Source organism: Pongo pygmaeus, chromosome 1 (assembly GCF_028885625.2).
Source record: "Pongo pygmaeus isolate AG05252 chromosome 1, NHGRI_mPonPyg2-v2.0_pri, whole genome shotgun sequence".
Taxonomy (NCBI): domain Eukaryota; kingdom Metazoa; phylum Chordata; class Mammalia; order Primates; family Hominidae; genus Pongo; species Pongo pygmaeus.
Genome location: NC_072373.2, coordinates 63,774,359 through 63,801,505, shown reverse-complemented (window position 1 = coordinate 63,801,505; position 27,147 = coordinate 63,774,359). Strand labels below are relative to the sequence as shown.

Below are 27,147 nucleotides of genomic sequence, written 5' to 3'. Positions count from 1 at the left end.
GTGGCTTATGCCTGTAATCCCAGCACTTTGGGAGGCCGTGGCAGGAGGATTGCGTGAGCGCAGGAGTTCAAGACCAGCCTGGGTAAAACGGCGAGACCCTGTCTCAAAAAAAAAATAATAATAATAATTCATTAATTAAATAAATAAAATAAAATAAAATAAAAACTCTTAAGATTTGAGTTTTACCAATGAATTCTTCTTAACAAAACAAGTCTCTTTATCTAGGTTAAATGTAGTAGCTCACTAAGTGATTCCTGAGTATAGATAGATATTTAATATGTAGTGGTTAAACAGCCCATTTCTCTGAATATAGGCTTATGTCAGCTTATTGCAGCTTAATGAATAAAGGACAGTTATTGGAGATATGCATTAAATGTGTAGCTCTTAGAGTGCAATTCTGTCTTGGGTTTCCAGCAAAAAAAAATGAATTTTCTTCAGTCCTCTCTTATTTTTGTTATGAAAGTCAGCTTATTAGATATCACTTACTACTTGATTTTAAGTTTTTATTTCATTTTTCAGATCATAACTACTTTATTGTCTTTGTTTAGCACACTCCTTTACAGAGATTATCCTAAATTTTTATCAGAAAATGTTAAATAATTGCTCATTTTTACAAACATTGATGTTGTAATGAAAATGTTCAACTTTAAATAGATGATGTTAAATGGAAGAACAGGTGCTCAGATTCCAAATCCTACTTACCTTTTCAGTTCTGCCAACCATTCAACATGGGCAGCAGATACTCAGTACAATTGAAGGCATTCCAGTAACTTTACCATGCAAAGCAAGTGGAATTCCCAAACCATCTGTCATCTGGTCCAAGGTAAATGATACATCTAGTCCTATTTCCTGAAGAGCAGAGTGTGAAGTTCACCTGCAAGTTATCCCCAGTCTTGAGCAGGAGGCTCAGGAGTGGAGCATGGAAAGAAGATAAGTTAATAAAGGGTTTCCTATGTGGCTGGACAGATGTGCTAGGAAACCTCCAAGAAACCATATAGATGCACCTCAGAAGGCTCCCTCTGATGGACAGGAAGTTGGGTATTTATACATGACATATTCCCTCCACCCCCCAGAGAAGCTTACACTGCTGCACTTGCTGGCTGTGGCCTTCTGGGGCTTTGGATAAGGCCCTGGTCCAAAAAAAAAAAAAAAAAAAAAAAAAAACTCAAGTGCGAGAAGGATGACCCTGGTGGCGCGTGTGGAGCTGTCCACTAGAGCTGCGCTGAAATTAAGAGGGAAGAGGGCTTAGGGATGTGGCACGGGGTTAAAAAGGATCTGCTACGAGATGTAAAGTGCTTAGAAAAGTTCCTGGCACACAGGTTATGCTATGGACGTGTTCACTGTAATGTTGCTAATACCATTCAAGTCTCAAGTAGGTGATTTCACTAAAGGCCTTTTAAGGTTCCTTCTAAATGATATGACTGCATGGATTTTCCTGTTTATAAAGTTCTATGGTATAGTCACAAATTCTATGTATGACTAAAAATTGTAAGACAAATACACAAACTAATTTATTCCCCTCTATATCCCTGTTGTGTTGTTCAGCTTTTACTTGTATTCTTGCAGTAAAGAAAAGCCCATTTCCTGAGGAAGTCCTTTCATCCTTAAACAGCCACAAAGATGGCACATTTTCTGTAAATGAATTTGAACCCAGCAAATATAAAGTAATGAAATGCTAATGAAGTATGGCATTTGTATAATCAGCACTACTAGTGTTTTGCCATACCATCTAGTTTTATCTATCTAAAAATCACTGAAATATGGAGAAGTTGGTGTTGACATTTGTAAATAAATTAAAAGGTTAGCTTTTTTTAAAAATTATTCTGGACAGAAAAGTCACAGCAGTGAAGCTAATCCCTGAACTGCACAGTACCTAGCACTGAGTAGAAGTTTAATGCATTTTAAGGAAAATGTAAAAGTGAAATATTTCCAGGTTGACCTTTGTGCTTTGGCCAAGCACAGAGTAGTTAAGAACTTGGGCTCTAGAGCCTCGCTGCTGGGTTTCAACCCCACCTCTACCACTGATGGGCTTTGTGATCTTGGGAAAATTACTCTACTCCCCTCTCCCATGCTTTGATACTCTAAACTGCAAAATGAGGGTTGTGGTAGTTGCTACTCATAAGATTGTTGTGAGTGTTAAAATTGTTAATTCAGGTAAAGTGCTCGAAACAGAGTCTGGCATAGCATAAGCATTCACTGTACCATCCTTGTCATTACTGTTCTCTGCCTTCTTAAGTAGCTCTGGAATGAAGACGACATGATTTGGTATGGAGAAATATCACTTTTAGTACTTTTTTTTTTTTTTTTTTGAGACGGAGTCTCGCTCTGTCACACAGGCTGGAGTGCAGTGGCGTGATCTTGGCTCGCTGCAAGTTCTGCCTCCCAGGTTCATGCCATTCTCCTGCCTCAGCTTCCCGAGTAGCTGGGACTACAGGTGCCTGCCACCTCGCCTGGCTAATTTTTTGTGTTTTTAGTAGAGACGGGGTTTCACGGTAGTCTAAATTTCCTGACCTTGTGATCTGCCCGCCTTGGCCTCCCAAAGTGCTGGCACTACAGGCGTGAGCCACCGCACCTGGCCCACTTTTAGTACTTTTATTTGTCTGATTTTCCTCATAAATAACTTTTTTCAAGTTAGCATTTTAAAATTTACTCTATTCCCCTCTTGGAGATGTTTTTTTCTCTCTATTCCTCTTCCAGACATCGTCACTCTTTTATGGTCTTGAAACAAACAAACAAAAAAAACCCTTTGCTTTTTGCTGTGTTTTGCAGAAAGGAGAGCTGATTTCAACCAGCAATGCTAAGTTTTCAGCAGGGGCTGATGGCAGTCTGTATGTGGTGTCACCTGGAGGAGAGGAGAGTGGGGAGTATGTCTGCACCGCCACCAATGCAGCCGGCTATGCCAAAAGGAAAGTGCAGCTAACAGTCTATGGTGAGAGCTGGTGGAGGAATGGTTTTTATTGACATTGTCTATCTGTGCCAAAACTCACAGTTATTTCCCCAATACTGTTACCAGATGCATGTACCCCTAAAGTGAACTGCTCCCCCAAGTTTCTATTTTTTTGTTACAGAAATGCATTTTTTACTGCCAACCAAAATCACTTCTGCTTAGATTCTGATTTTAAGGAATGCAATTGTATAGTCTTTCGGAAAAATTTTATGATGTTTTCCCAAGAAGTATGCTTATTGCACCCAACCCTCTTCAGTAACACCAGTTAGTTAACACTCCTAGCAAAGCCAAACCTCAGCTATGTCTTGGGTAGGAGTCTGCTTCAAGGGTTTACTTTTACAGATGGTAGACTCTGAGAGGGCATTGTAGCTGATCTCTTCGTTGTGTTCTAAAAGGAATTACTTACTAGAGAAAGTTTTTCATCATTTCTCTTTTAGTTCTCACAATAAATGTATTAATGGAAAGTTTTAGCTTATGTCCTGAACAGCATCTTTTTATAAATTACTTAAGAACATTAGTAGTCCACATTTTAATGTAAATTAAACTGTGCTTTGTTTTCAATATACTATTTCCCTTCCAAAACATGTGTTTGTTTTAGTAAGGCCCAGAGTGTTTGGAGATCAACGAGGACTGTCCCAGGATAAGCCTGTTGAGATATCCGTCCTTGCAGGGGAAGAGGTAACACTTCCATGTGAAGTGAAGAGCTTACCTCCACCCATAATTACTTGGGCCAAAGAAACCCAGCTCATCTCACCGTTCTCTCCAAGGTAGGAGATCTGGGATGAATTGCAACACATGAAAACATAATCAACCTCTTGGGACAGATGGCCATGCCTATTCAGGTTATCAAATGTCTCAAAAAATCACTTTTAAAATTGAGATAATTCACATGTACATCTCTGAGTCTACAGGAAGTATTTATAACATCTGAATCATGCTTCTGGCATCTTTAATGTCAGAAATGCTAACATTCAGCTTTGCCATAATTTTCCCCTGGTGCATTTTATAAGGTAGTTATTAAAATGGAGCAGAATTGTATGAGATTCCTGTTAGCCCAATGTGTAAGCACACATTAGAATTCCATTAATCTCATAAGAGCAATAAAATACAATAGGCACACTCTGATGTCTAGGATTTGGCTTTCATTGGATGATTTTGTGAGTTTTCTTGCTTAAACCCTTATACAAATATGAGCACATTGAGACAATATACTGTATTTGATAGGCTAAGTGACATAACAAGAAGAATGCTGGAGCTTTAAAAGCACAACCTTTGTGGCCAACCAGCCATAAGTTTAAATTTATCTCTTCCACTTAAAGTTTGCCTGAAACCTTTGGCAATTTTTAAGGGGTCTCTCTGAACCTCATATTTCCTATTTATAAAATGGGGATGATACTTACCTGAGAGAATTATGTAAGATAATGTACATTTCACATTCACTGTCTCTAGTTCTTGGTTACTATTTTAACCCAACATCAAGGCAAAAGTTACTAGTGAAATAAGAATTAGTCACTAGACTATAATTAACTTTCTGTTAGAATCATTGATATATAATTATGAAGATATAAATTCATGCTAGTGTTGTTTCCCTACTGCCAGTGAAGGAAAAAAATTAAGAAGGACTTTATATAATTTTACTATTTGTTTAAAAAATATTTGTTTTGAATGTTTTTTAGTAAAAAATTACAGTAATACAGTTCAGAAAGTTTTATTGTTCCCTTCCACAGTCGCAGTTTCTTCTCTCTCTTCCCGGGGGCAAACACTGCCACAAGCTTGGTATGCATTCTACACATACATCCTTAAACAATGTAGATTACTGTTTTCTGTGTTTTCAATTTTGTTTTGTGTGTCTGTTTTCAATTTGCCATTGTAACAAATGGTATATTATTATTTTGTTACTTGCTTTATTAAGTCAACATTTATCCACTATTATACATAGGGATTCCATTTATTCATTTTAACTGCTACATGCATATTCCACATTTTATTTTTTCATTCCTTTATTTATGGACATTCTAGTTTGTTTATTTTTTAAAAAAAAAACAAGGCTTTTCAGTGAATAGCTTTGTATATTTCTCTTTGTATACTCATGCATGACTTTCTTTAGGACCTATATACAGAGCTACAATTCCTGGTCAAAGCAAACTCTTGCTTCCAGCTTCATAGGCATTGCTAAATTGCTTTCCAAAGGGACAGTATTGATTGTCCATCCACCAACAGAATATAAGTGTACCTGTTTCCATGTTCTAATTAGTGCATGGTATTGACTGACTTAGGAATTTTTGCCAATTGATGAGTGTAAAATGGTATCTTGTAATTGTTTTAATTTTCATGTGATTAACTTCAAGTGAACTGAGAACACTTTTACATGTTTGTTGGCCATTTGTGGTATTGGTGAATAACCTGTAAATCTGTTGCACAGTTTTCTGGTGACTTGTCTTTCTCTTATTGAATGTAGAAATTTGGTCTTTATTTTTGATAATAATCTTTTGTCTTTTATATGTGTTGAAAATATCTTCTCTCAGTCTGTTGCTGTGGTGTCAAGTTTATGTGTGGTGTCTTTTGTTGTACAGAAGGTTTCAGTTTTTAAGGAGCACAATGTATTAATCTGTTCTTTTTCAGATGTGTACTTTTTGTATCTTAACATGAAGAAAATTATAAACATAACTTTCAATGTTTAATTCTAATATTTTAAGTATTGTTTTTCACATTTTGGACTTCAATCTATCTGAATTTCAAATTTTGTAAATAATATCAGGTAGTGCTCTAATTTTATGTCTTTATTTTTCCATTTGGAGAGCCAGTTGCCCGACATCACTTTGAATAGTCAATACTTTCCTTACTTTTTGTAATATCACCTCTGATGTTACATATTACATGTTGAGTTCTCAAATATGCTTAGGTCTTTCTGGAGGACTCTGTCCTTAACTATTTATTCATTTGCATGTCTCTGGGCCAATAGCACTCTTCATTTGACTTAGCTGTATAAGAAATCTTGGTACTAGGTAGGTCAACCTAGCCTTAACTATCCTTTAAAACTATTTTAACACAATGCAATAACATTTTTATATGTAGGTCTGGCTCACCCAGCTGCATTATTACTCAATAGGAGGAATATATTCAACTATTTTTGAGAACATGTATATCTTCTTTTTCCTTTACTTTAACATTGTAGAAAATAATAATAAAACGTTCAAAATAAATTCAAAGTTAACTCAAATATACATTTGCTTTATAGAGCAGAAAGATGCACAATTCTTTGGGAATTTCAGACCATTAAGATTTAAAAGTAAAATAAAACTGTTTTTATGTTTGCAGGAAAATCATACACAAGATAATTATGAAAAGTCCTGGCTTTTAACGTGTATAGATGTACATTGCAGATGGGAAAATTGTTTGAAAAACTACTTGCAGAGTAGTAATTTCATACTGAAGTGGAGCTGCATAGGGGATATTTAAATTCTCCTCTTCCATAGTCTACTATATGGTTTCTTTCTTTTAGACACACATTCCTCCCTTCTGGTTCAATGAAGATCACTGAAACCCGCACTTCAGATAGTGGGATGTATCTTTGTGTTGCCACAAATATTGCTGGGAATGTGACTCAGGCTGTCAAATTAAATGTCCATGGTGAGTTTTGCAATGAGAGTATATGACAACTCTGTGGACTGGCCACACAAAAACCCATAATACTAGTTTATTTGATAGTTAATTTCCAAATTGTATATAGAGTGATTAAAGAAAAAAATTCTCTAAAATCTGAGACTTGTGATTTTCTTTCGTTTACTCTGAAAAGTCTTCCTGCTATTTATAAACAATCTTCTGTTTCTTCCTTTATCAAATAAACTATGTTAAATTTTTGAATCTCAATTTTTCTAAAGGTCAACAGTCACTTATTGCTATTATTGTTGATATACAGTAGAAAAAAATGTGTTTAAGCTGGTAGCATTTTATAGAAGCTAATACAAATTTCAAATAATAATTTATTAGTATTTAAATGATAATTTTCAATATTTAAAGATCTCAGCAACTGAAAAAATTCTGTTTCCTAGGACTCTTTGACTGCAACTCCCTAGTTAGTTTGCTTTATTCCTCCAATCCACGTAGTCTATCCAGTTCTTCATTCATTCAACACACTGAGTGTATACTCTACACCAGGCATTCTTTAGATGAAAGATATTCAAATATCAGAAGAAATTAGCTCAGATAGTATTGATCTGATTTCACTCTCAGATGAATCACCACAATTGTGTCCCCATTGATTATGTGGTGTGAAGTCATACCAGAGTTCTGTCATTTACTAGCTCTAGGGCATCAGGCATATTCACTAACCTTTCTTATTTTTAGTTTTCTCTTTCATAAAGTGATGATAATATTATCATCAGCTATGTAAGGTTGTTAGTGACAACCTTTAGAAAGTGTTCATTAAATATTAAGTTAAAGAAAAAAAAACAGAGAAATTGTGCTTTTTAGGGATGTATGGTACATTAATTATAATTATATCCTTGTGACTCAACTTGATTCTACAGTGCACAATGCAAATATGTAGAAATCAGGAGTCCTTTGCTGGTGTTTTGATAAACTACTGCATTTAAATTTCTGAAGAAAGTTGATAAAAGGAAGAGATAGAGGCTCTTTGTGGTTTTCTTATCTGAAATTAGCAAAAGATTTCATGAGAAAATTTTCTTATTGTTTGACTGATCCTTCTACAAAGAGAACAGAAACTGAGTACATGGAGAGAAATGCTTTTTGTCCCTTATATTATAGAAATTATCTGGATTGCCTTTTAAGAGTTTTTAACCTAAAATTATTTACAAATTAAAAGAAGCCTAACATTTTAAAATGCTCGCTGTTCCTCAAGTTTGGAACTAAGAGTTTTATATTTATTATTTCCTGTAATCCTTGCGGTGTACTGGCATTACAGGCTATTTTCCCTGGATTATCAAGGAAACAGGCCTCAGGAAGTTTACTGACTTGTCCTAGATCACCTAACTAGTGAATGATCCAAGCCTAGGTCCAAATCTTGAAATTATTTCACTTTTCCATGGCTGCCTGTTGATAAGGAGCTCTCATTTAAAGTGAGTAAAGGAAGGAATTTGTGAAAGTTGGATTATTAATACCCAATTATTATTTCTAGTTCCTCCAAAGATACAGCGTGGACCTAAACATCTCAAAGTCCAAGTTGGTCAAAGAGTGGATATTCCATGTAATGCTCAAGGGACTCCTCTTCCTGTAATCACCTGGTCCAAAGGTGGAAGCACTATGCTGGTTGATGGAGTGCACCATGTTAGCAATCCAGACGGAACTTTAAGCATGGACCAAGCCACACCCTCAGATGCTGGCATATATACATGTGTTGCTACTAACATAGCAGGCACTGATGAAACAGAGATAACGCTACATGTCCAAGGTGATTCTTGACACAGGAAAATATATGTATGTAGGGTGGGGAGTGAGAGAAAAGCCCTAGAGCTAAATACATTATCTTGGATAATCTTAAATCACTTCCAAAAGAGTTCTATATAACTTTTGTGACTCTTTAACTTTGAAAGAACCATTCCCAAAAGAAATGAAACATACCATTTCTAAACCTGCATCAATTTTGGTATGTTTACTTTTGAAGCAAATTTGCCATGGATCATGTAGAAAACAGAAACAATCCTAGATGATGTCCCACCCGCTATTTTTGGTTTGGGAGACATTGCCGGAAGATTGAGTTGGAGTAGGTTGTCACCTCACAGTGCTGGGGTGCACTCAAAATAGAGCCCTAGGAAATCTAGGTCTGCTACTTCTCTATTAATACTGTATTTGCTTTGAAGATTTAAAGATCAATATATATTTCTTCAAGCAACAAATACTGATCAAGCTCTTGCCAGGCATCTGTTATGTTTAGGTGGTGATGAGAAAGTAGTGACAAAGGCAAAACTCCTGCTTTCATGAGCTGTTCTAGTGTGAGTAGACAGAAAACAGGCAAACAAATAAACAAGAAATACAGATTGTGAAAAGTGCTTTGTGGGAAATTAAAATAAGGCAATGGTCTTGAGAGTTGCCTACGTTAGATTAGACTATCAAGCAGGACTTCTCTGAGGAGGTGATCTTTAGAGTGAGATCCTCTGGACTGGAAAGAACCGGACACATGAAAATCAGGGGAAAGAGCATTCTTGTCAGAGGGAATAATAGTACAAAGACAAGAAGAAAAGATAAGCAGGTATGGTATTTAGCACAGTATTAGATAGTTCTTAGTGCTGTACTGAGTATTAATATTAATTAGTACTACTACTGTTCTAAGTATTAGTACGGTGCTAAGGTACCTGGCCCATTGTAGTTTTGTTGGATGGTTGGCTAGGACACTAATGGAGAAGTTTTCCTGTTCATTCCACAAACTTTATTGCGTATTCATGTTTATAGTTGAATGGGACAGATGATAATTCATGAAATAGTCTCATGACTATGTAATTAGACGTTGGTTATTGCCCTCATGAAATGGTGGGAAACTCTATATGACCTTTTAACAGAAAGACAAATCACACAAGACCTCCCTTGGGGTAGGGACATGTCAATTGAGATTTGGAGGGTCGGTAGAAGTGAGGGGCAGCCCTTCCAAGATAATGTGGAGAGAACTTTCCAGGAGAAGGACATAGAATATGAAGATAAGAGCATGTAATATTTTGGAGACATTGGGATCAGTCATCAATCAGTGAAGGCCAGCTGGCTGCATTCCAGACTGAGGACTGAGTAATATGTGATGAAGCTGGAGATGTGGTCATGGGTCAGGTTATCCAAGACCTAGGAAACCAGACTAATGAAGTTAGACTTCATTCTAAATGCAATAAAAAGACTTTAAGAAGTCATCGTTGGGAAAGTGATGTGGCTGATTTCCAGTTTGAAAAGTCACTCTTTTGGGAGGGAATCATTCGGCTACAGAAGATGAGGGAAACTGGCATAGACTATTGTAGTAGCCCAGGTAAAAGATGATGGTAGTTAGAATGGGGAGAAGAAGGAAATGGGCTAAAAAATAATTAGGAAAGGAAGTACTCAGGACATGGTGATGGATTGGATATGAGAGTAAAGGAGATAGAGTTCTCAAGAATAACTCCCAAATTTCTTCATGAAATGAATGGATGATGAAGCTGTTCAGAGACATGGGATGCACTGACAGGGGGCACTTAGGAAAGAACAGGTCTGAAACTTTATCTTATAGACAAAATGAGTACAAGTAATGATTTGAATTAGATAAGTCAATGATGAGATTTGTGTTTCAGAGAGAGTATTCTGGGGACTGTGCAGAATATCAATCTAAAGGGGAACATATTTGAGAAAAGGATCCCCATAAGAAGTCTATTGGAATAGCCTGGTAAGAGAAAATAAGGGTTGGAAATAAGCAATGGTCTTAAGCTAGAGAGGAAGACACAGATATGTGAACATATGTGGTACTATATGATTGGATATGGAGGTCAAGCTTAAGGGAGAAAGAAAAATGACTGGGTGGACCATAGTGCCTTCATTGAGGGAATAAGGGAACAGAACAGGATTGCGGGAAGCATAAAATAATGAATTTTGTTTGGAGAATTTTGAGTTTAAGTTACTGGGTGACGTCTAGGTAGAAATGTTTGGCAACTGGAAATAGGAATCATATTTAAAAGAAGAATTAGCAGAGATAGAAACTCATCAATGCAGGTAGTTAATTGTGCCTTAGGGGAGTTTGAAATTGCTCAAAGAAAGCCTGTGATAATGCATTTATTTTCCTAATAGAACCACCCACAGTGGAAGATCTAGAACCTCCATATAACACTCCGTTCCAAGAAAGAGTGGCCAATCAACGCATTGCATTTCCATGTCCTGCAAAAGGTACATAATACTGAAAGATATAGGCATTGGCATAATGTTATATGGTTTCAGAATGCTATATTGAACCCAAATTGTCATCCTTATAAAATTCCACATCAATCCTTGGTACAACATTTGAGCATAATAGAAACTAACCCATTTTTCAGATAACAGCTCTTTGAATAAGTATTTTTTTTCCTTGCAGGTATTTTATTTCTTTCAACGTAAAGACTTTCTATTCTTTCAAACTTGCCTAGTCTCACATGTTTTCCAGTTCAGATCCTTCCTGCTACTTCTTATTTCATTCTTTTTTTTTTTTTTTTTTTGGCAGGTTTTGTCTTTACAATGTGATAGCTGGAGCTATTCAAAATATTCCAGATTTATCTCAACCAGGCAGAGGTATAATTAGGAGTATTCCTTTGTTTGTTCTGGACACTTCTAAAAACCTCTTTTCCTAGATCTACTCTCAACTGGTAATTCTAGGGCCAGATTGTAAATTGTCACTTGGAGGCTTATTCAAGCCCTTCCTTTCCTTGAATTTCTGGGCTTTCTATCCTACCATGTTTTCTGCCAAGAGATTGATATTATTTCTTCTCAGGGGAATGTGAAAAGGACTGTCACTTTCACCCTAACTCTGCCAAGTAGGTAATTAAGAACATCCTCTCTTTCAAGCGTGTATTCATCGGCAGTGATTCAAAGCAGGTTTGTAGCAGTTCTGGCAAAGCCCAAGCAGTAGTCTTTCCATAACCTCCTGAATGCCTCCAGGTGGCTGGTACCATTTGTGCCCCTACATGTGCCTTTTAGTAGTTGTTCCTGGGCAGCAGCAACTGAAGGCCCTCATGGCTGTCTCTGTTTCTGTGGCAAGCTTTTCAATCTCAGCAGTAGCTGCCATGATTACTTTATTTTCTACCTATATTAAAAGAAAAATATCTTTAACAAGCTTTTCAGATACCTAAAGAATTAACGGTAACTATTCCAAGAGTCACTGAGAATTAGGGAGGTGAAGCTTGGAAGGAGGCCTTCTTTAGAAGGGTTTAAGCTCAGGGAAGTACCATGAGTGTTCACTACCACTGGACCCGCTGGTGGCACTGTTGCTTCTTGTTCCCCACTGGATTCCTGACTCCCAAGCTAATTTCTTGTTTTGACTTCCCTTTTCCACCTAGAAAAACATCTCTTCCTTACTTCCTCATTTTCACCTGGAATATAATGCTTGAATTCATTTAAAGTTACTAGACATCGTTTTCATTATCTTTTACTATGATTTTCATCTTGCTCATGATTGTTCTATCATTTAAAAATTAAAGACAATGCAATTTCTTTCTTTTGTTTGTTCATTTACATTTTTATTAACTCAACAAGTATTAATTAAGTAGTCTGATTAAAGTTCGTAAAGGAATGACTGGGATGTAAGGAGATGATTACAGCCTCCTTTTTTCTTGACAACATGGACAGGCAACTGGAGTCCATCAGTTTAACCTTTTTGTTCTCATCAGTCAACATTATACTATGAGCACAATTAAATAGGCCAATCTTTAATTTTTTTCCATAAATATAACTTTCATAGTCACTGTTTAAGCCTTTAACTCAATTTAAGTGTAGCTTCAATGATGTATTCTATGTATTTCTGCTATTCTTTTATATGTATCCTGGATTATATGTTCATCTTTTAATATTTTACTGTCATTTAATACAGGATTATTAACGATGTCTTATGTAATCATGTCATTTTTATTTAATGTGTTTTATTATTATTATAGAGATTAAGTAATTGTTTTAAATGCTTAGAATAATACCTGGCAAAATGTTTGCTAAATAAATACATTGTTAGTATAGATTTAATGTTTACTTATTTCCAATATTCCTTTTAATTCTATTATACACTAAAAGATTGTTGTATCATTTTTTTTCTCCAAGAGTACATCATTTCCATTCATTCTGTTAGTCATAAATGAATCCAGGAAAGCTATTTGTCTCACTACTTTCTCAACTACCATTTCAAGAATTGAGCTATTATCCTGTGTTTAACAGAATCAGATCTCCAAAAGATGCATGAACAGTAGAATTTCCTCGTCTTTGCAATATCAGGCCTTTTTAAAAAAGGGAATTATAAAACATCGTGTCTCCATATCATATATACACTCTATTTGGTTGGCAATCTTCATGTTGTATTTCTGTGATGGTATCTTATTTTTGCTCTGTCTTTATTTCACTCTAAAACCCTCCCCACATCCAGTCCATAGGATTAATATAGTTCCTGCCCTGCCAACAAATCACTGTGAACTCACTTGGAAAATGCTTTACTTACTATCATCTGAATGTTTAGATAAAAACAACTTTATTCAACCTTTACCATAGGTCTCTTAAGACCCACCGGGATTCAGAGGCATTAACTAACATAATTTCTTCATATTTCCATGCCAGGAGAAATATCTTGAAAGTAGCATAGGACCTAAGGTTATAAATTATTGTCATAATAAAAACTTTATTTCTCTTTGATATATTTGATATTTAATAATTTCTGTTTTTGTTGTAAAATATCACAAGACTTTAATTTCTTATTTAGGTACCCCTAAACCAACCATCAAATGGTTACACAATGGTAGACAGTTGACAGGCAGAGAGCCTGGCATTTCTATCTTGGAAGATGGCACATTGCTGGTTATTGCTTCTGTTACACCCTATGACAATGGGGAGTACATCTGTGTGGCAGTCAATGAAGCTGGAACCACAGAAAGAAAATATAACCTCAAAGTCCATGGTAAACGTAGCTAAAATCATGTAACTGACTATGTTTGCCAGTCTCCAGTTCTTCAATGTTTAAATTATTCTCTCAGTGTAGTATCATTTAATATTAATGTGAATAGCAGTATTACCAAACAGAAATCTGGTGGTATGATTGCATTTATCATTTGATTTAAACTTTCATGTAATTTTTTATTGTGACTTTACATCATTCAAAATTCAAAGATACATAGTAAAAAGTATGCAGAAAAAGATACATAGTAAAAAGTTTCCTGACCCTGAGCTGAGCCATCTACTTATCCTCTATTTGGGATAAAGGAAAGTTATCTGTGTGTGTGTGTGTGTGTGTGTGTGTGTGTGTGTGTGTGTGTGTGTGTATGTATGTATCTTCCCAGAGATATTTTATGAATATAGAAAGAAATACAATGTTTTATCCTCTTTTTATTTATAAAATGTACACATATAATAGAACATTATATTCACATTTTTCACCTTCTCTGTCTCACTAAACAATGTATCTTGGATTTTATTTAATGTTCCTAACTCTATAGCATCTCATTGTGTAGATACACAACGATTTATTTAACCTTCCTCTATTAATGATGAGCACGTAGATTATTAACAGTTGTTTTTATTAACTTTAAATGAAAATAATGTATATATGCCATTTTGCATATGTGAAAGTGTATATATATTTTAAAATTTGATGAATATTAGTTTCTTTAGACACTAGGCAATATTGACCCTCATCAACAAAGTAGTGAGTCTCATGTGACTTAATTAAGACCCCATAAGCTTATATTTTGAGTAATATGTGAAATAAAAGTAGATTCTCCCTTAAGCTTGTCCCAAATTTTATCCTAAATTTAAAACCTTGAAATAATGAAATAAAAATCCAATAAGGGTTGTTATTATAAATATATTGGTCAAAACTTTTTAATTTTATAACAAAGCATATGCTTAAATATGTCTAGCTTTTCTAGCCATCAAATATTTCAGAATTTGCTGTATAAAGGCCCTTATAAAGAAACTCTATGAATAATATTTATTATGAAACTACCTAGTTATGACTCCTCTCTTTTTGCAGTTCCTCCAGTAATTAAAGATAAAGAACAAGTTACAAATGTGTCGGTGTTGTTAAATCAGCTGACCAATCTCTTTTGTGAAGTGGAAGGCACTCCATCTCCCATCATTATGTGGTATAAAGATAATGTCCAGGTAAATAGAGTCGTCCAAATACGTGTAATTCCTTGCCTCTGCATCTGAAGTAGGTTGTTCAGATGTTCATTTCTTACTACTAATAATATAAACATTCGACTTCAATTTTTAATTATGCATTTTTATTAGGATTGGAAATAACACTGACCATTTTGGCCCTTAAAGGTGACTGAAAGCAGCACTATTCAGATTGTGAACAATGGGAAGATACTGAAGCTCTTCAAAGCCACTCCAGAGGATGCAGGAAGATATTCCTGCAAAGCAATTAATATTGCAGGCACTTCTCAGAAGTACTTTAACATTGATGTGCTAGGTAAGAAATACATCCTTTTAAAAAACTACAATTCAGAAGCATTTCTTACCTAAAATAGAGCTGACTATATGAAAAAGTGAAGAGAAAAAGATAAATTGACAGAAAAAATATAGTTTCATTCTATTATTTTTGTCCTTATTATTTGTTAACCAGAACCATATGATATAGAAATTTTAAAGGGTTTCATTATTTATAATACAGAGATGCCTTTGAATCATATATACAGTAGTATCAAATACTCAAAAGCGGTACTGCTATCTTGTGTAAAATAAGAAATTATTACTCTTGTCAATTTCTCCAGTTAAGTAGGCAGGACATTCTTTGGGAAGTGGCTATAACAGGGTGATACAGAATATATCACATTCATGCTGTGCACATCCTGAAGCTGCTAGGCTGTACTTGAACTGGAGAAGGTAGTAAATCCACTTTCCCCTGCATTCTAATTAACTCTTGTAACTAAGTCAGTCCTGATTCTAATTAAGTAGGTAGCAGTTGTAATAAATTAGGATGTAAGACTTTTTAATGGTAATCATAAATTTAAAATTTTATAATTTTAGTGTGTGAAATTATATTTGCCATTTAAAATTCACTATGTGATAAAATGACGTTCTCCCTTTTCAGTATTTTGCTCCTTACAATGGGCACATAATTTGTAAGTCTAGAGTAGAAGTGAGTGGAGGAATGATACTGCATAAAAATTATATTCATAAACTGCTATAACATAAAAATAATTCCTCCCATTAGGCTTCTCAAAGCCTGAAATTTTTCTTTCCACAAAATCACCATTATTATATTTAAGTATGAGTTATAAAAACAAATTAAGAAATCATTGTTATCATGAGTCTTGTTGACATTATTTCTCCTGGTACTTGTCTGCTCTCTTGACTGAATTCCATCTGTGTGCTGATGACTCCCAATTTTTTATCTCCAGTTCAGACTTCTTCCCTGAGCCTAGGGATATATAGCTAATTTTCTCCATAGTATCATGACTTGAATACCTTAGTTTTATATCAAACAAAAAGGTCCCAGTGAAAGCCAGTTCTGGTTGCCTTCATTGATCCCCAGTCTAGGGACTGGTACCTCCATCCACTCACTTGCTTCTTCCAGAACCTCCAGGTTCTCACTACTACCTTCTCCCCAACATTTCAAATCTACATATTTCCTGTTATGTCTACTTCCTAATTCTTTGGTGATCTACTTCTTTTCATCCTTCTGTGAAAGTCTATCATCATTCATGAGCTGAATTAATGTGATAGCCTAAGGGCTCACATGAATCCACTTTTTGCTACTGTAATCCATTCTTCACTTAGGAGCTTGTGGTCTTAAAACACAAATGTGATTACATCCCACTCCTCCCCTACTGAAATTCTTTAGTGGCTGGTCATTTTTCTGAGGATGAAGACCAAGCACTTTAACATGGTGTGAAGGGGGATGACTAGACAGGGAAGTATCCAGAAGCTCTTTAATAAGCTTGACAATCCTGAGAATAAAAACTAGCACATTCTTTTTCACGTTATATTGCATATCAAATTTACTGTCTTAGTTGTTTAAAAGACAAAGGTAATATATTTCAAGTAGCACAATAGTATATGTAGAATTTGAACGTTATAAGAGTGATGTTAATTGTCAATCATTATCCAAAATGTATAGCAGTAGCAAATTACATTATATAAGCATCACTGATCACTTACATTCTAAACTACTTTTGCATATGAGTTTAATACACCCAAAACTGAACCCTATACTGTCATAATTCTTGAAGGTAATTGTCTTGCTAGCAAATATTTTATAAATATGTTTCTACATTTAAATTTAACATTTGGGTACACAGAAATGGTATGAAAAAGTATTGTGTGGTATTTTATTTTTGACATTAAGATCTTGTTGAAATACTATAGAAATCATTGACTGCTTTCTAACCCCATGCCTGCTCTTTTTGCTGAGTAACAGAGTTTCATAATACACTGTCTTTGTTCAAGTTCCACCCACCATAATAGGTACCATATTAGGTACAACTGAAGTCTCAGTTGTCCTCAACCATGACGTCGCCCTTGAATGCCAGGTCAAAGGCACTCCCTTTCCTGATATTCATTGGTTCAAAGATGGCAAGTGAGTATCTTTTCTGTATTTGTTGCAAGGTTTCAATGATAGGAAAAAGATGTGTAAAAATGCATGTGGATTTTCTCCCTCTTAATTATTTTATTACATAGAATATTATTAAATGAGCATACACGAAAAACAATATTGCTCAAAAGCTAGTCTGAAAGTCTTGTAATATTTTTCATTCTTATGAATTCAAAGCTCCCTAAAAATGTTGGGAATTCATTTTAGAAACATAGAGGAACTCAAATTTAATGTACACTAAATATCCTCTGTCTAAAGACTAACAGTGAAAAATACAAGATCCAAATGTGAGATGATTTTCTCTTTGCATTGAATTGTCTTATTAAAAAGGAAAATGTATTTATGACAGCAAGATGAATACTAAGCTAGTTCTGTGTATGGGCAAAAAGGAACTACAGATATTTCTCCAACTCCAGATCTCAAGGGCTGCTGAGGTGTGCCTACATCGAAATGGCTGCAGTGGTCTGTATTGGTTGTGAGAATTTATTTCTCAAATGGTGGTTACAGTTTGTGTATGATAGTTTCTGGGAACAGATATCTAAGGCCTAAGTAGAAAATAGTCAGGATTTGTGGTATATAAAATAAAAGATTGTATTCAAGCTTTTTATAAATCACTAATAAATACAAACAGCAACATAGAAAATATATGGAGGATATGAACAGGCAGTTAAATATATACTAAGGCAATAAACATATTAAAAGATACCATCAATAATTTGATGAATAATAAAATTTTGTTATTTACAAAATTTTTTGCCTATTTGTCGTATAGGCAAAAAAGCAAAGGTTTGAAATTATCAAATGTTGACTAGAGTATGGGAAATCAAGATATACTGCTCTGATGGGGAGGATGTAAATTAGTACCTTAAAAGGCAACTTGTTGATATCTATTAAAATTTGATGCACATACACTGTGATGCAGTATCCAGGAGATGGAAGTAGTCATGCGTATCCACAGAGAGGCTTGTACATTGATATTCACTGTGACACTGTGATGGCAAAGATGGGAAAGCTGGCTAAAATCCAACATTGGGAGAATAGGTAGATACTTTACGACATAATCATATTATGGAACACTGTGCATCAATTAAAAAGAATAAGATCAAGTTATGTGTACCAAAAATATCTCCATACCTGTTATAGAGTGAAAGAAAAGCAGAACGATAACCTGATACCATTGATATATTAAAACTTTAGATATCTTTGGGAGTATATTTATAAACATTTTTGTTTATAAACGTTTATAAATGATTTTTTAATTGTTTAAATTGTTTATAAATGTAAAACAAAAACAAAAATGTGTATAATTTTGTTAAAAACAAAAATGTTCATAAATGTAAAAAACATGGAAGAATACAAATCAGACTGATAAAGGGAAGAAGTCTGGAAAGCAGACTCACATTAGGGGCCACAGACCAAGGATACTTTTTCTCATCATAATGCTTACTTTTTTGTTTAAAATTTTATGTTACTTGCACAACTGACAATCAAAAAAAGTTTCAAAGTTACTTAAATTCGAGCAGCATATTATCAATTATTTCTTTAAAAACTTAAAATGTGGCCAGGCACCGTGGCTCATGCCTGTAATCCCAGCACTTTGGGAGGCCAAGGCGAGTGGATCACCTGAGGTCAAGAGTTCAAGACCAGCCTGGCCAACATGGTGAAACTCCGTCTCTACTAAAAATATAAAAATTAGCCGTGCATGGTGGCAGGTGCCTGTAATTCCAGCTACTTGGGAGGCCGAGGCAGGAGAATCGCTTGAACCCAGGAGGCAGAGGTTGCAGTGAGCCGAAATAGCACCATTGCACTCCAGCCTGGGCAACAAGAGTGAGACTTCATCTCAAAAAAAAAAAAAACAAAAAAAAAAAACAAAAAAAACCTTAAAATGCACTAAATGAAGCTACTTTATTCTCTTAACTTTTGAGAGCTATATACAGTGTCATACTAAGAAATAGTAAAAAAGAGCCCGCATCGCCAAGTCAATCCTAAGCCAAAAGAACAAAGCTGGAGGCATCACACTACCTGACTTCAAACTATACTACAAGGCTACAGTAACCAAAACAGCATGGTACTGGTACCAAAACAGAGACATAGATCAATGGAACAGAACAGAGCCGTCAGAAATAATGCCACATATCTACAAGTATCTGATCTTTGACAAACCTGACAAAAACAAGAAATGGGGAAAGGATTCCCTATTTAATAAATGGTGCTGGGAAAACTGGCTAGCCATATGTAGAAAGCTGAAACTGGATCCCTTCCTTACACCTTATACAAAAATCAATTCAAGATGGATTAAAGACTTCAATGTTAGACCTAAAACCATAAAAACTCTAGAAGAAAACCTAGGCATTACCATTCAGGACATAGGCATGGGCAAGGACTTCATGTCTAAAACACCAAAAGGAATGGCAACAAAAGCCAAAATTGACAAATGGGATCTAATTAAACTAAAGAGCTTCTGCACAGCAAAGGAAACTACCATCAGAGTGAACAGGCAGCCTACAAAATGGGAGAACATTTTCGCAACCTACTCATCTGACAAAGGGCTAATATCCAGAATCTACAATGAACTCCAACAAATTTACAAGAAAAAAACAAACAACCCCATCAAAAAGTGGGCGAAGGACATGAACAGACACTTCTCAAAAGAAGACATTTATGCAGCCAAAAAACACGTGAAAAAATGCTCACCATCACTGGCCATCAGAGAAATGCAAATCAAAACCACAATGAGATACCATCTCACACCAGTTAGAATGGCAATCATTAAAAAGTCAGGAAACAACAGGTGCTGGAGAGGATGTGGAGAAATAGGAACACTTTTACACTGTTGGTGGGACTGTAAACTAGTTCAACCCTTGTGGAAGTCAGTGTGGTGATTCCTCAGGGATCTAGAACTAGAAATTCCATTTGACCCAGCCATCCCATTACTGGGTATATACCCAAAGGACTATAAATCATGCTGCTATAAAGACACATGCACACGTATGTTTATTGCCGCATTATTCACAATAGCAAAGACTTGGAACCAACCCAAATGTCCAACAATGATAGACTGGATTAAGAAAATGTGGCACATATACACCATGGAATACTATGCAGCCATAAAAAATGATGAGTTCACGTCCTTTGTAGGGACATGGATGAAACTGGAAATCATCATTCTCAGTAAACTATCGCAAGAACAAAAAACCAAACACCGCATATTCTCACTCATAGGTGGGAATTGAACAATGAGAACACATTGACACAGAAAGGGGAACATCACACTTCAGGGACTGTTGTGGGGTGGGGGGAGGGGGGAGGGATAGCATTGGGAGATATACCTAATGCTAGATGACAAGTTGGTGGGTGCAGCGCACCAGCATGGCACATGTATACATATGTAACTTACCTGCACATTGCGCACATGTACCATAAAACCTAAAGTATAATAATGATAATAATAATAATAAAAGAAAAACAAAAAAACAAAAAAAACAAACAAAACAAAACAAAACAAAACAAACAAACAAAAAAAAGAAATAGTAAAATATGCTACCATAGGAAGTGAAATGTTTTCCATTTAATTTTGTAGTCTTACTAGTGTATTATGAATATGGCAATGCATCTAATTATTCATTATGTGGCTAAGTCATTGCAACTTTTAAAAAACTAGCTATGGATATTCCTGAAAAAGGATTTATGGACTTTAAAGGTATGAGTCTTAGAATATGATAGACTTTAACAACCAAATTTTAAAATAAAACTGCTGCCAATTACATAAACTGAACATTTTATAGTAGTCAGTAAATGACTCTGTATAGTAGAAAAAGACTTCCTTGACATCATATACGAGCTTCTTTTGACATAAATATCTTTCAATATTTATGATTATGTAAGCATTTGTATTTATTACAATACTTATTTTTAGAGAAGTTGGTATGATTATTGCCTTTAGTAAAAATAACCATTCATGATATTGTGAATACTCTTCTAGATATTATAATGATATTATTTTAAAATAATATTATTTGGTCCAAAATCTATACTGTAATATTTAAAATTCTTAATTTTTCTTTTACAGATAATGGTAGAATTTTAGCTATGCAAACCAAAAAATTAAAAAAAAACTGAAAAAAGAATAAGAATGGATGAATGAATAAAAGAAATAATGACACTACTGGATTTCTATTAATATTATTATATAATTTAAGTTTGAAATGGAGAAACTTTTCATCTCAAGGAGATATTTATGATTATCTAACTTCTGTTAGTAAAGTGGTTTAAAACTTTTATTCTTGGAGTGCTAATCATATCATTTTATTTTTTAAATTAACTTTTACTTGTATTTTTAGCCTGTACTAATGATTTTTGTTGTGATAAATAAGAAATGTGAAAAACTGAAAATAGACCCATGGAATAAAATTTTATTTTTTCTAGGCCTTTATTTTTGGGCGATCCTAATGTTGACCTTCTAGACAGAGGACAAGTCTTACATTTAAAGAATGCACGGAGAAGTGACAAGGGGCGCTACCAATGTACTGTGTCTAATGCAGCTGGCAAACAAGCCAAGGATATAAAACTGACTATCTATAGTAAGTGCGATTTTCTTATGCTTTTTATTGTCAGCTCTCATTATAAGTTGAAAAGCAGGGTTTACTGGTAACTGCACTCTTATTTAATACTGAATAATTTGGAATACTACATACTTCAAGAGAAGAAGGAGCTTATCTTCATGTGTTTTAAAAGGCTAGAATATTGGATCAAATTTTAATGCCTTTTTTCATTAAATATGGATGTCTTCAAAAGATCTAGTGATTTTTATATAATCTCACTTAGAGAGAGCAAGAATTTCCTAATTGATTAGTATATACACAAACCAAATATCTGTATCTTTGAAAGGAACAAAACAAACTTTAAAAATTATAGAGATTTATGAAATAGAATGAAGTTGATGATATGCAGACAATTCAATTATTCTATTTTGATTCTGTCGTGGCCTTTATCCTGACCATGTGATTATCTTTTAAATGGCTTATGTCTTTGTGCTACTGTTTTCTCCCAGCTATGTCCCCACCAAATATATGTAGCTCTTATTTTCCCTAACATTATCAGCCTCTTGTGAGGAATGTGATTGCCAAATTCATTTTAATTTTTACCAGTGGAGCCATAGGTAGGCACATGAATATTATGTTCCCAGCACAAAGATTTATACAATAGAAAGGAATAGAACTCAATAGACCTGTAGTGCTCACTGCACTATCTTCTATCTTTCCATGGTGTATGATGCTCAAGGAAAGTTTAGACACCTCTTAGAATGTCACCTTCTCATAGGATCTTCCCATTAAAAGCAGTCACCTACTTACTCTCTTGTTTTCACAGCACACATCACTATCTGTATTTGATTGCTTAATTATAGGTTTATTTACTTATGATCTATTTCTTTCCCAGGAATTTAAACTTGATAAGAGTAGGCTTTTGTTTTGCATGTTCCCTACTTTAATGTCTGATACATAGCAAGTCTCAAGAAATATTTGCTAAATGAATGAATGGTCTAGTGTTACACTAATATGGTAGCCACTAGCCACGTGAGGCTATTGAGCACTTGAAATGTAGCTAGTCCAAACTAAGATGCACTGTTATATAAAATACACACCAGATATCAAAAGCTTAATATGAAAAATGTAATATATCTAATAATAACTTTACATTGATTATATCCAAAATATTATTTTGGATATATTGGGCAAAGTAAAATGTATTATTAAAATTAATTTTCTCTGTTTCTTTCCATATATTTTAATGTGGCTACCAGAAAATTTAAAATTACATATGTGAGTTTGCATTGGATTTCTATGGGACAACACTGATTGAGTAATTAATAAGAGTTTGTGTTGAGTCCCAACCACTGCCACTGACTAGCTTTGTGACTGTGGATAAATTTCCTAAACCCTCTGGGCTTCAGTTTTCTCAGCCTTAAAATGGGGATAATAATAGCACCTATGCAGTAGTATTATTATGAAGATCAAATGTTAGATACTTTACATGGATTATTGAGCTTATAGTAAGAGCCCAATAAATGTTATTCATTTATCATTATCTAATTAGTGATTGTATCATCTTAAAACTTAATGTACATATAGAATCTAGCTTGATTTCTATATAATTTAATTGCTTTCCAAATCTCCCTTTTTAAATGTTACTGTCTTTATGTAAAGTTCAAATAGCTTTCTTGAATCAAAGAAATTATATTTAATACAGGCTTTTAAATCATTTATATCTATAAATAAAAGCCTTTGGAAGAAATTAGTCATGAAAAGACATGTTCTCTAAAAAAGAATAACATTGCTGAAAGATTATACAAGCATCGAAGTTAAACAGAAGTGCTATTGGTACCATTGTCTTCCCACCATAGCCAGACTTTTAAACAATAGGTGCAATATTTTTCCCAAGCTGTTGAGTAGTCTTCTCTGCACTATTGTATTTTTGCCAGGATCTGTGATGAATACATTTTGGTGATTCAATAAGACTCTTATTTCCATGGGACTTGGGTTCTTCCATTTTAGATCCTCTTGTTCACTCTGTATGATGCCCCCAGGCACCCAGAAAAGAGGGCTCTATAATGATTAAACCTTCTGGGATTGTCTGAGATAAAAGGCATTGTAATGTAGCGAAGTTTTGAGTATTATAATTCAGGAAATAGTGTCATTTCCTCTTCAGCAATGCTCGCCTGCATCTCTTAGGCTTAAATTTATTTCACTTGTGAAAATGCTTTTGTTCTTAAAATGGAAAAAAAAAGTAAAACAGGTATCATGCTTTGGCTAACTGTGAAGAATACATATGTAGATTTCAGATTGAGAGTGTGTTTCATACTACACTTGATTCATTCCTTTTCCTTACTTACTGATATGAGAATGAAGCAGGTGGGTTGATACACTTAACAAGGTATAAATGCACATTGTGCCTGAATAAGGAAAGAAACTGAGACAAAATACAAGAGAAAAATAAAAGAGATGGAGGATAAAAAAGAAAAAGAAGAATGTCAAAGAGGGAAAAAAGTAAATGAAGTTTTAATATCCTATCGGGAGAGTGTGCAGATTTACTAGTAGTTCTGAGGCAAAGATTTGTAAACTGAGGTCCACAGATGAGTTTTGGAGGTTTGAGAGCTTCCCTAAGTCAGCAGTCCCCAACCATTTTGGCACCGGGGTCGGTTTTGTGGAACGAAACTGTTCCACTGCACATCATCAGGCATTAGTTGGATTCTCACGAGAAGCCAGCGAAATAGAGTTCGCGCTCCTATGAGAATCTAATGCCCTCATTGAGCTGACAGGAGACAGATCTCAGGTGGTAATGCTTGCTCGTCCGTCACCTCCTGCTGTAGGGCCCAGTTCCTAACAGGCCATGGATCCGAACCCTTCCATGGCCCAGGGGTTGGGAATTCCTGCCCTAAATTGCATAAAAGTCTTGAGGGGTGTGTGTGTGTGTGTGTGTGTGTCTCTGTGTGTGTCTGTGTCTGTGTGTATGTATGTGTGTGGGGGGGGTACATGGGTGTATCTATACATGCATATATATGTACAGTTTAATGAGCAGTGTATTCATAATTTTTATTTGTATTCCCTTCCCCCAAATGGAAGTATAGTTCTCTGGCAAATATGTATGAATTAAAATAAAACAGGAAGTGAACTATTTATGTATTTGTCAAATTTAAGCAGTGGATACTATGTTATTACACCATCAATTGCAAATATTCTTTGAGTAATTTTTCTCATTTTCATAAATACAAACTTTTAAAGTAGATCCTTCCTGATACAAATGGTATTCCTTTCTAAAGAATTCACGAAATATGTGGATTCGTTTGAACCTGTGTTCTTGGTTTCATTAATATGTTATCCAACTAGTTAGGCTAGCCAGTGATTTACGCAATATGAGCCAAAGTTTGATAGGCATTTACAGATTAACATATGATATAAATAATCTCAATCAAAATTAAAATTTAAAGCATGAGTAAAATGCTCTTTCTTAGGATTTCAAAATAGTAGCTTGAATTTGTGTTAATTAATTACTGATAGCAGGACTTGGCAAACCTTTTTTATAAGGGGCAATATAGTAAATATTTTAGGCTTTGCAGACCATTAGGCAAAATAAAGGAGATAATATGGATACTTATACAATAAGAAAGAAACAAATTTCTACAAAATTGTTTGTTTGTGAAATTCCAGTTATTTGATAGTTTTTTAAATTATAAACTTTTTGTAATACAAGTCTACTAATGAGAAAAATAGAGTTATTTTGTGGGGAAACATTTCACTTAATTGAAATTTGAAGTTAGTATTCTCTATCATCAAAATCAATTGCAAATGTTCATCTGCTACTGGTTTTTTTGGTTTTTGTTTTTGCTTTTCCCCTGAGAGGGAGTCTCGCTGTCACCCAGGCTGGAGTGCAGTGGAGTGATCTCAGCTCACTGCAACCTCCGCCTCTTGGGTTCAAGCGATTCTCCTGCCTCAGCTTCCCGAGTAGCTGGGATTACAGGTGCCCACCACCATGCCCAGGTAATTTTTTGTATTTTTATTAGAGATGGCGTTTCACTGTGTTAGCCAGGATGGTCTCGAACTCCTGACCTCATGATCCGCCCGCCTCAGCCTGCCAAGTGCTGGGATTACAGGTGTGAGCCATCGCGCCCAGCCTACCGGTGATTTTTAATGAGATTTTACCTATTTCGTCTTTGAAAATGTTTCTTCATACAGCTAAGTACTGCCTAGTACTGATATCATTTCACAGGCATATTATTTTAATTGTGCATATTCGTTGCTTGGAAGGCATTACAGAATGTTGTTATATTCTTCTCTTGATATTTGACTGCCAATTAATAAATTCTAGATGAAGGTTAGGTGGAAAGCCCTCACTTTCAAAGATAACTAAATTTTGAATGTGAAAATTTTCTTTGCATTTCCCTCAAGGTGTGACACACTGCTAGAACTGTAATTTGAGCTCAGAAAATATATCCACTGCAAATTTGTGGAGGAATCTAGATCTCACTTTTTGCTTGAACTTTTGACAGCATGGAAAATGTATAAAGCTGCTTGACATTACTTGTGACTAAAACAACACAATGACTACCATGGTATATATTTTGCATATATGTACTTTTTTGGTCTGGTAATTTGGGGTTGGACTCATTTTGAAACGCTATGAAGTTTACAGCAAAACTAATTTCCAAAAGCATTCAGTATTCAATAAGAGTGTTTAAGAATGATTCTTTTCATTCAGAAAGAAGTTCAGTCTCAGCCCTGAGCTCAAAACAAGTGCAGTGAAACTCCATCACCACTAACGCATTGACCTGCTGTGTGGTAAGGCCAGTCAGGATATTCAGTTCGACTTCTGACAAAAAGTCATAGAACTGATGATGTTTAACTATATGAGAGCAAACAAAATACACCATTTAACACTACTGGTTCAATGACACCCGAATCTTTTACACAAAGTGCTTGCTGGTGAATAATACAATGAAAAAACATAGTGTTTTTTTTTTTTTAACACTTTACATTGTAATAAGCTTTGTAAACTTGTCTAAGCCTTTTTTTTTTTTGCTTCACGTATATTTTTACCAACATCAATTGTACAAATCTTAGCAGATTCCACTTCAGGTTATAATAAATTAGTGTTTTTTTCAACTTTTCTGAAAATATTTTTGTCTGTAGTTGTTTCACAGACTGCTCTATGAGGCTAATTCTTCAGGGTTTTGTTTGTTTGTTTGTACTTTCATTGGTTCCTCAAATAAACAAGAACAGGTGGGCAGTGTCAGTAACATCTGTCAACTTGTCAAAAGCCAAGAATACTATTGAGGAAAAAGTTGTCTTAAAAGAAAATTGACTATTGATGTTTCTCTCAGTGTTCTCAACTCTTCAAGCAATTATTCTCACTGAAAGGCTAAGAATCTTTAACACATTTATTTTCTTTAGACATGTTTCTTTTGCCCCTGACATCATATCTG

The 27,147-nt window shown here is 34.8% G+C and overlaps 1 protein-coding gene across 5 annotated transcripts in view; it reads left to right on the top strand.

Moving 5' to 3' along the window:
- Positions 1-27,147, top strand: part of HMCN1 (hemicentin 1) — a 448,248-nt gene that overhangs the window by 241,841 nt on the left and 179,260 nt on the right. For 4 of the 5 annotated variants that reach the window (XM_054449377.2, XM_063647968.1, XM_063647967.1 and 1 more), the window contains 11 exons: positions 711-823; positions 2,770-2,929; positions 3,546-3,714; positions 6,450-6,577; positions 8,085-8,357; positions 10,700-10,795; positions 13,338-13,532; positions 14,604-14,734; positions 14,900-15,047; positions 17,027-17,156; positions 21,597-21,751. In XM_054449377.2, coding sequence (XP_054305352.1) covers positions 711-823; positions 2,770-2,929; positions 3,546-3,714; positions 6,450-6,577; positions 8,085-8,357; positions 10,700-10,795; positions 13,338-13,532; positions 14,604-14,734; positions 14,900-15,047; positions 17,027-17,156; positions 21,597-21,751 — 1,698 coding nt within the window. The remainder of the gene's footprint in view (positions 1-710; positions 824-2,769; positions 2,930-3,545; positions 3,715-6,449; positions 6,578-8,084; positions 8,358-10,699; positions 10,796-13,337; positions 13,533-14,603; positions 14,735-14,899; positions 15,048-17,026; positions 17,157-21,596; positions 21,752-27,147) is intronic. The other variant, XM_063647964.1, reaches the window with a different exon arrangement.